The sequence below is a fragment of the Xiphophorus maculatus genome, chromosome 1, assembly GCF_002775205.1.
Source record: "Xiphophorus maculatus strain JP 163 A chromosome 1, X_maculatus-5.0-male, whole genome shotgun sequence".
Lineage (NCBI taxonomy): Eukaryota > Metazoa > Chordata > Actinopteri > Cyprinodontiformes > Poeciliidae > Xiphophorus > Xiphophorus maculatus.
The window spans coordinates 20,621,512-20,631,398 of record NC_036443.1 but is presented as its reverse complement, the minus strand read 5'-3'; the positions used below and the strand labels follow the sequence as shown (position 1 = coordinate 20,631,398).

The 9,887-nt window shown below is 38.9% G+C and overlaps 1 protein-coding gene across 1 annotated transcript; it reads left to right on the top strand.

Annotated features, from left to right (window-relative positions):
• On the top strand, positions 1–9,647 carry LOC102218116 (interleukin-17 receptor E-like). The gene is made up of 17 exons (XM_023352477.1): positions 1–252; positions 444–459; positions 1,555–1,677; positions 1,813–1,883; positions 1,984–2,034; positions 2,140–2,239; positions 2,866–3,008; positions 3,101–3,154; positions 3,263–3,329; positions 5,888–6,066; positions 6,156–6,203; positions 6,289–6,328; positions 6,414–6,565; positions 8,093–8,161; positions 8,245–8,296; positions 8,405–8,512; positions 8,610–9,647. Exons 1-17 carry the CDS (start codon positions 178–180, stop codon positions 9,509–9,511), a joined length of 2,250 nt encoding a protein of 749 aa, XP_023208245.1. The 5' UTR covers positions 1–177; the 3' UTR covers positions 9,512–9,647.
• Positions 9,648–9,887: the final 240 nt, after the last annotated feature.

The following is a 9,887-nucleotide window of genomic DNA, read 5'->3' as shown; positions in this document are numbered from 1 at the left end:
AGCCTCAGTACAGCGGAGGAGGAAGAAAACCCCCAGTGAGGCAGCCGCTCTGACGGCTGTTACCAGAAGCAGCCTGTGACGGCGACCAGCGGAAACCTCGCAGCTTCATGCGGGAGCAGCGGCGTGTTTAACGGAGACATTCCCGCGTCTGTTTCTTCGAGTTTCAGTCCGCAGAAGATGACTTTTAGCGCCGTGTTGATGCTGCTGCTCACCGCCTTGCGCTGCCAGCAGGTGGGCTCCGTCAAATGCCGGGTGAGTTAGACACAGTCCTGACCTGAGGGAGGCTGCACGGATTTAATGAGAGCATTTGGATTTGAATCACTACCGGGTTAATTTAGGCGTAAATATCTAGATAATATGTTTACGAATGCCCCTATTCCTTATACATATAACTGTATACTTAAATGTTGTGAACCGATTTTCTGTTGTTTGTCTAATTTCAGAAGGTTCATCAAACCGGTGAGTTGTTTATTATTATTATTATTATTATTATTATTATTATTATTATTATTATTATTATTATTATTATATAATTTATTATTATTAAGTATTATTATTAAATATTTTTTTCCCATTAAATGTTCTTCAACATAAGGTCAACAATCATGGATATTTTTAGACGCTATTTGATTCATAATAGAAAATTGCTCATTGATTCCTCTTATTTTGTGATTAAAATGGATTAATTGAAATTTAAATTGCTTTTTTTATTATTTGCTTATGCAAACAGCTCACAGGCTTAGGACAAGTAGATGCTTTTTCCATATTCCTAAGCTGCCATCCATCCTTTAATGTGTGAGGCTCTGTTCCCTCTGTACACTTCATAAATACGTAGCATCTTTCGCTACCAAACCGGTACAGACGAACGATAACACATAGGGTAAAATAAAAATGTGACCTAAGTTTCGAGGTTAAGTAAAGCGGACCTGGGTCACATTCCAGTTAGGAGTAGCTACTCCAGGTGCAAGTTGGAAAAAAGTTGGATTTGCTGTCTGTGCTGTCACAAACTAATAGCAACACAACATTGTGTTTTCCTTCGGTCTTATGCACATTTTAACGCACTAGATCAAAACGTTTACTAATAAATATGCTGCATTGCTGCAACACAGTTAATGAGATCCAAACTGTCAGAAGTGGAATAAAGTAAATACCAGCAGCCTTCACTACAGTCTGCAAATGCAGCCGCCATATTGGAACTTCAGGGCTCCAGCTTTCCAAGTCATAATTCAGAGGACGCTCTTCCTATACTTATTAGGATGTACCATATTTTCCTAGCACTTGAAGAGTTGCAGGTGGTGTAAAATATATGAAGGAAGAGAATGTTTATGTTATCTATGTTTTAAATTATATTTAAAAAAAAACAACAACTTAGATTTCTTATTCCTTTTTTGAAAACAAATTAGAAAAATGTATATGTTTTTCAATTAAATATTTTCCTTTTTAAAATGAAATTAAAAAGACATACATTTTTGTATTTCACAACTAGTTTCTGACAGAAAAATCCAGTTTCAAAAAGAATAACAGATCTTTTGTTGGCCCCATGTTGCACTACAGCTGTCTCAGATGTTGTTCGGGGACATTGTCCCATAAACTTGACCTCTCACCCGCCGACAGCAATAGAGACAAGCAGTGGATATTATGAAATGATAAGAGTCCACGTTTGGATTAATTCTACTGGTATGTTCTGTAACTTAATCTTTAATTATTTGTGCTGCTGTACATTTATCTGTAAATATTTTTGGCATCATCAACCTTTCATTGTGGTTCATTTGACAAAGTTACTGAAAGGTTTCTCAAACTGCTGTCTTCCAGACTTTCATCAGATTGAAATGGAAGGACACTATAAAGATGTTTTCAGGCCGTACAATAACTGCAAAATAGAGGTTCTCATTGCCCCTGAATATTGTTTACATTGTAATAATATCACAGTTTGTAATGTTTTATATACTGTTTACAATGATGACATCTTTCATTGCACCCTAGAGTCATAGTAGACCCATCAGGTGTTGCAAGAATTCGACGAACTCTCACCTGGTAACTACTTAAAGATTTTTATGGACTAAAATGTAATACAAACAAGATTATGCAAATATAAAAACATTTTTTGGGACTTATCTTTTTGTTTGTTTTTTTTTTCAGTGGAAGCTGGAGCTTAACTTCAAAGCTTACTCTAGAAAGAGCGTTTCTGTGTCGTACAGCTCAAAATCGATAAACTGCAGTGTTCGTTACGTTGTTCCAGGTGAGGTATTTTGAATTTCTCATATAATCTTTTATCATGCTTTTGTCTCCCTTCTTTTATGTGGTTTCTGACTCTCGGATATCACCCTTTCCCCACTCTCTTACGCTTGTTTTGGTCTCCATCATAAGTAGTTTTGAAAAGTGTGCTACTTCAAATTAAACAATTAAACAGATATAAACTAGAAGAGTAACATCATCAACTTTAAGACATGCTGTGATATGTATTGAAGTGCTTCTACACCAACAGTTTCAGGATTTGAGTAATAAAAAATGCATTTGTTCATGGTTTACCTATCTAACCATCATACTGGATAAAAGCTTCTTTTCACTTAGTCTAATGGTTTATAAAAAACCTGCCGTATAAGGGATGAAGGCCTTTCTCAGCAGTCTTGGTTAGAAGAATGAAAGGTGTGCATTTATGTATCTGCATATGTGCAGAAAACGTCAGATTTTGGAGGTTGATTGGTGCTACATAGTATAAATGACTCCATAACAGACAAATGTAAAGAAAGCGTATTAATACATTCCTTTACATAAGATCTATTTAGGTTTTCCTTCATTTTCAGCCATTATCCCACCATTTTGGCTCACATCCTGCTGCTGTTTTGTTTTTCTTGTCTGACTTAGGTCCTCAGCCAAACTTCAGGCTGTCTGTGAATAAGTCATCCAAAACTATTTCAGTCCATGTGGATTCTGGAGACCCGGTGAATATCAGATGGTGTTATGAAGATAGTTATGGCGACTGCAGTAACGGGCATTCACTAACTAAAGTGAGCCTTCGAGGCCCGTTCATCACAATAAAAATTACATTTATGTTATTTATTTACATCCTCTTTCTGCTTGTGCATTCTTTTTGTTTCAGAACCGCTCAGCTGTTATCACCATCCCCTATCTGCTGCCCTGTGTGTGTGTAGAGGTGAGCGCAATTCGGATTTTTAAAAAGGTGATGTTTTTTTGGGGGGGTGATAATTTGCTGATGTTTCTGTGGTTTTCGTGTTTCTGTATTCGTTGTATTTACTGGCAGGTGTACTACACCTACAGAGATGCCTCAAGACGTAGAAAGTGCCCATTTCGAAATGAAAGCCTTATTGGTGAGTGTGGCTGATGAATCATCTTAATTTCACTGAGGGGAAACATCTAAGCCTGTTATATGTCAACTCGAGCGTAGTCAGTTTGAGAAATTCAAAATATACATGCAAGTAATCATATTTGAGCTCGCTTTAAAACAGTCTTTCTGAGTCTTTATTTCTGTGAGCATTTTGAAAGTGAGCACAGTTTCCAGCAATGATTCTGCTGAGATGGAAGTTGTTATTTGAAGGGGGATGTGTCACAGGAAACACAGGAAACTGCTGTGAACTCAGCATAAAGTATGAAAAAGTTAACTTTGGCCTATTTTTGTTGTTTCTCTGAAAGCATGGGTAGATATTTTTTGCAAACTAGAGAATAATAGCCAAATAGTTTAGTCTCAGTTATTGCTTATAAAAACCTGCCGTATAAGGGTTGGGTATTAAAATAACAAGAAGTGGAGGGTTAAGTGAACTGTCTGACATTTTCAAAGTACAGGGTACAGAAATAATGACAGACAACTTCTCTCTGACACTTAAGAGTTAATTAACAAAAATGACTATCTTTTAGTTAAAATACTTTATTCAACAAATACACTAAGGCAGCAACACTAACTTAAAAATGAAAACTAATAAATTGGGTCAAACTAGTAGATTAGGTTGCACCAAAATATGATGTGGACTCACAGAATGGGAAGTAACTCAGAAATTGGGCTACACAGTGATGCAGTTGGTAGCTGAATGCTTTGTGTTGCAGCTAACATTTTATGTTGTAAGAAGATTCACATTTTATAGTGGTACTTTGGCCTTAATTATAAATAAAGTCTCAGTCTGTATCACACACTTGGTCTCCTGTGCCCTAAAGCTTTTGTTCTGCAGCTGAATCTCTTACACTGAGGTTCTAGATCCAGAAAATAATTTTTTTTAGCTGAAATAGTTCAAACTGTAATGTTCTTCATTTGAAGCCAATTTGTTACAGCACAAGAGCTGCTGTATATTATAGCCATAAACAGAAAGAGTTAGTTATTTAAAACACATTTAACACTATTCTATATCCATCATCAGTAATAGCAAATTTCTCATTCGTTTTTTGATTTTTCACAACTTTCCCTATATGCTCATGACATGTCTAAGCTGCAAAGATGCCAGCTGATCATTTTGTGCAAAGGTAAAAACAAAACTGATCATTTCATAAATAATCACTACAAAAGTTGATGCTAAAAAAATGTGCTAAGCATTTGTCTTACCGCTAATAATGCCAAACATTCAACATGCATCATTCCAAAACTGTTTTAAAGATTTTACACTGGATCATGGCCAAAGCAAAGCAGGCTTTCTTGTTGTCCTTATTAACTTGCAACAACTGAACAATCAGTCGCAAAGGCGGTAATAATCAATGGAGAAAAAAAGTCCAAGAATCTGATGTTTAATGACCTTTTAGAAATCTTCACCAGAGATAACGCTCTGCATCACCCAAGTTATTCATAGCATGCCACATCTTATTGAAGTTCCTGATCAAAACTGTCAAAATTATGCAAGATAATGAATGTGGGTGGTTAACAGCACCCACAATTTCTCTTTAATCTACAGAGATTAAAGAAGAATTGCATCAGTAGGGCTGTTTCTCTGAAGCTTGATAGAAATAATTTCCTGAGTTTCTTCATAAATTGCAGCACTGAGCTCTGTCCAGTCTCTTAGATTTATTTATGGACACATTCTATGAATGAGGTTAAGATGCCGCTCTAACTTTCTGGAAGAGTGTCTATGTGTATTTCATAAACAAGTGATTTAAATATATGTAATGAGTGCATTTGGACAAACCTCAGAAACCTTTATCTTAGACCTCACTCTACACTGTGACAGGGACATTGAATTGTACCGTCAATGCCAGGCTGTTACTAGTTAAAACTCAGTTGCCATATTATACGGCTAAATATTACACACAAGACACTAACATTTGTTCTTTACCTATTACATTGTTAATTATTCAGAGACTGTGCCATGATGTTGTACTACAAATGTAGCCACAGGGGTTTAGGAGTCACAGCGTGCAGGAGAAAAAAAGTCTCATACTGTGTTACACATTGAGGCCGTCGCATGTGAACTCTGTGTAAACTGAGCAAAACTGTTCTGGCATGAACTCATCTTTGATTTAAAAGACCACAGAAAAGAGAGCTTCTAGGTTTGTTTTTGAAGTACTCTGGTGTAACAGGTAGGTCACCTGTACGAAGGTTCACTGACGCATTGAAGCTGAAGGGTATCCTGGAGATTTCTGGAATCAGATGTCGCAGTCTGTTTTGGTGATAGATGTTTACAAGCAGACTGTCGTGCTTCAGAAAAGAGTGTGCTTACTTTTGGATTTTATTTTGCGTGAGATCAAGGTTGTGTGACATCTACATGGATACAGTGTGTTCCTCTCAGGGTGAAACAGGCTGGTGGAGAGACATAGCCAACTAGAAATATCTGACAGGCTCCAACACAAACCTCCAAAATGTATTTTCTGAAGTAAACTGCGTATGAAACAGAAAATTACATTTTTGACCGGGTAAATCTAAAATCTGTGTTTATTTTAAATGGTTCACCAGACAACAGAGAAATCCTGCAGACCTCTGAGGTGACTGTGTTTGAGTCCTACTTGTTGTGGACCCCACAGTGTCCTGAATGCAGAAAGCAAGTCTCTGCTGCCCTCTGCTGGAAGATGCATAACAACGTCTGCATACCTATTCCCAACTCCACTCTGGAGAAGAACAATGAACCTGCCCTGGTAATAATCTGCACCATTTGAGAATATATAACTAATAAATAATTTATTTTCTGTAACAAGCAATTATTTATTTATTTATTAATTTACAGCAAATCAAAACATCCACAGTGGATAAACACCCCCAGATATGTGTGCAGGTGAGATCACCTCTGGAAAATAGCCTCTTGTACTTTTTTTTGTGATAACATTTATTTATTTATAATTTTTTTTTTTTTTTTACAGTTTTTCATCCAAGATAGCCACTCCATCTATTGTCTCTTCGGTGAGTCAGAGCTGTTTATACATGAGTGGTGATGATGCAGAGCTTATCCTAATGTTTTCACACTCTCTTCTCTTGACCCTTCCAGATAAACCTTCTTGGGAAACACATATCACGCCAGCCAGACAAAGCGTGTTGGTGCATATTACCTCCACTGTGTCTGCAACGTTTTCAGCTCAACTCTGTCTTCTTACTGAGGCAGGATGTGTGCCTAGGGGACAAATCCACTCAGAAACAATGGTTAGTTTAGACGTTCACTATGGAAATATGCAGAAATGAGTGAATTTGTTTTCATCTAGTAAACAATTTATTGTGGTCGGACTTAAAAGAGGTAAATGAAACATCTTTTCATTGAATTTAAGTTCCCAAACAACAATGAAAAAAATAAGAATGTAATACATCAGTTTTTTGGAAGGTGATCTCATGAAGCGTAGACTTATGATAGGATATATTAAAGTACCTGAGGTCAGCTGCCTTACTTGACTGGAGTAAAAAGAATGAATGTTGACATGCAAGGCTGATGGGCACAGAGCAAGAATAGCAGATATGTTGGAGAAATGATTTATTTATTTTTTTAAGGATCTCTGAGCAGGACGAGGGAAAGAAGAAGAACATGTTAACGGCTCATGAATGTAGAAAAGGAAGATTTGATGTCAGAAGTACAAAACTTCCCGTTTGAAAAACAGTGGCTGTTGTGTGTCAACATGTCCCAGTGAACTTGGGTGTAGATTTTTTTCTTTAATCAAGTTACTTTTTCTTTATTTTCTAGCAGGCAGATTGTGAGCAGCTTTACTTGTTTTGAAAGTTTTGTTTTGTTTTAAGCATCAGCATCCAGAGGGTTGGTGAGGAGGTGGAGGATATTTGGATAGAGTGAGATAGAAGCATGTGAGCTCTCCCTTGAGGGAGTAGCTGGAAGAACAAATAAAAGACAGCGAGTCTGTTTTCAACATACACCCACTCACTGTCGACTTTATTAAGTACACCTTTCCAATACAAATTTGAACTCCTTTTTGACTTTTCAGACTTTCCAGCCAGGTCTTCTGCTGCTGTAGCTTAGCTTCCCCTGGTTTTATCAAGTAGTTATTTGAGCTACTATTGCCTATCTATCATTTTGAACCAGCCACCCCAATCTCCTCTGTCAAGGCTACTGGATATTTTCTTTTTCAGATGATTACATAGACCACTTGTTGCCTTAATGCATTGCTGCCTTTTGGGGGAAGCACGGTTGTTGCTGTAATTTCTTAAATTAAGATTTATTGGCTGAAAAGAAAATGTTTTTTGTGCAAAACAACAAAGAACTGCTTAGTGGAATATTTGGTGGGGTAATGTATCTCGAGCGCTATGCATCAATATTCAGCATGGCAATAATAAAATTAATCAGTTAGATGGAGTTTTTCTGTCCTTCGATTTTGTATTTTTAGTTTATTTATTAATGCTCACATAAGGCTGTGAGGACATCATATGAAAAAGAAACAGAAAGAAAAGTAAAATGTAGGCTATTTGTCACATCATTATGGGAATATCCCATAATCAAATTGCAGTTACATGTTTAAATGACTGATAAAACAATTTAAATTAATTTAAAGTGCTTTTGACAAATGAAAACAATTCTGCAAAGTTTAGCTGTCATTCGTTCTCTAAGCATATATGTGGAGTGCCAACAATATTAATAGGTGTTATGTCTGCATTTCAGTTTTTATTTTATTTGGAATGCATTAATTATATTTTTGTGCTACTAAAAGTTATGACCTTTCTCTCCCATTACAGGCCACCAATCACCAATCAGTCAGAATAAATGTACCCATTCAGGACATTACTGAGAGGTCATGTGTGCAGGTAAAGAAAATACTGCCTGGATGAATTTCTGGTTTTGGGTGTTGTATTTTTATTATCCGGCTTTTCACTTGTTTTTTCTATAGGTGTGGCAATCAGATCCGGCTCTTAGTGGGAGAAGAATCCTGTGCCCGGACTGTAAGGAATTACACACCCGGGCCTCTTTGCGTGTCTTTGGGTTATGCATGAATGCACATGTATTTCTTAATTAAAAACAAACCTCGACTTGCTGCTTGTTTTTTCTAGACACACACAACAGGTGGGGTGTTTATGCAATTGGAGTTTTGCTACTTGTTCTCATCTGCATGTTACTTGGATCTTTCATTCACCGTGCCACCAAAAGTGGAAAGGCAGGTCGGTTCTGCGGTTTTGTTTCACTCATGTTGCACAACTACTGTTTCGGCACATCTTAATGATGTGAACACATTTTCTGTGTTTTTCTTACACTCAGGATGGCTGACCATTCAGAGGCCGGTGCTGCTGGTGTGTTCGTCGGATCAGTCGGCCCACGTCTCTGCTGTGTGCGCCTTGGCCTCCATACTGCATGAGGAACTGGATGCACCAGTGCACACTGCTCTTTGGTCCCAAAGCTCTCAAACGCAGGCTCAGAATGGGGCTAGTGTGGCGGATCTGGGTCCACTTCCTTGGCTGTACGGGCAGTGGGAAGCTGTCCGCGAGGCGCAGGGAAAAATTCTGATCATGTGGAGTCCTGAAGCTAAAAGAACTTATCAGAGATGGAGAGGTAGTAGGGTGGATATGGATAATAGTTGGAGAACTGACAAAATCAGGGCACCAGTGCATGATTATTTAAAGGTGACTGGGTCTAGGGTGGAAAAAAACAACAATGAGAAATGTATAGAAAGCAGAAGAGTTAATTGTTTTGAGGATGAAGATTCACAAAAGGAGCCATCCACTGTTATAAAGCCCATGTTTGTGGCTGCTCTGGCTTCTCTAGAAGCAGCTCTGCTGCAGGGCAAAGGCAAAGATGTTGCTATTGTTTACTTCCAGGGCCTCTGCCACAGCCGGGACATCCCGCATGCCTTCAAAGGGGTCCCTCGCTTCTGTTTACCTCAAGAATTTAGCGGACTCATACAGGAGCTGGCAGAAGGGAGAGAAGGGACAAAAAGCGGCAAGTTCAGATGGCACTGCTGGCCCAGACTCCTGTCTAAAGTTCTGTCTGCGTGCCTGGCTCGCCAGCTGACCCAGAGGCTACAAACAGTTCTGCCTCAGACACGAGCGCAGCGTGTCTCATCAGCAATAAAAACGTCATCGGATCAGACAAAGAGCAGGTGGAAGCCGCCTCTCGTTGGCTCTCCCAACAGCAAACAGGAGCAGGAGCCTGTGCACAGGTAGCTATGGGGAACTGGGAAGCTTTGATCTCCGGTTTCACACACCAGAAATGTGCCCTGCGGGAAACATCCATCCATCCATCCATTTTCTAACACCCTTGTCCCTAGTGGGGTCGGGAGGGCTGCTGGTGCCTATCTCCAGCTAACGTTTCGGGCAAGAGGTGGGGTTCACCCTGGACAGGTCACCAGTCTGTTGCAGGGCAACACAGAGACAGACGGGACAAACAACCATGCACACACACACTCACGCCTAGGGAGAATTTAGAGAGACCAATTAACCTGACAGTCATGTTTTTGGACTGTGGGAGGAAGCTGGAGTACCCGCATGCACAGGGAGAACATGCAAACTCCATGCAGAAAGACCCCGGGCTGGGAACCAG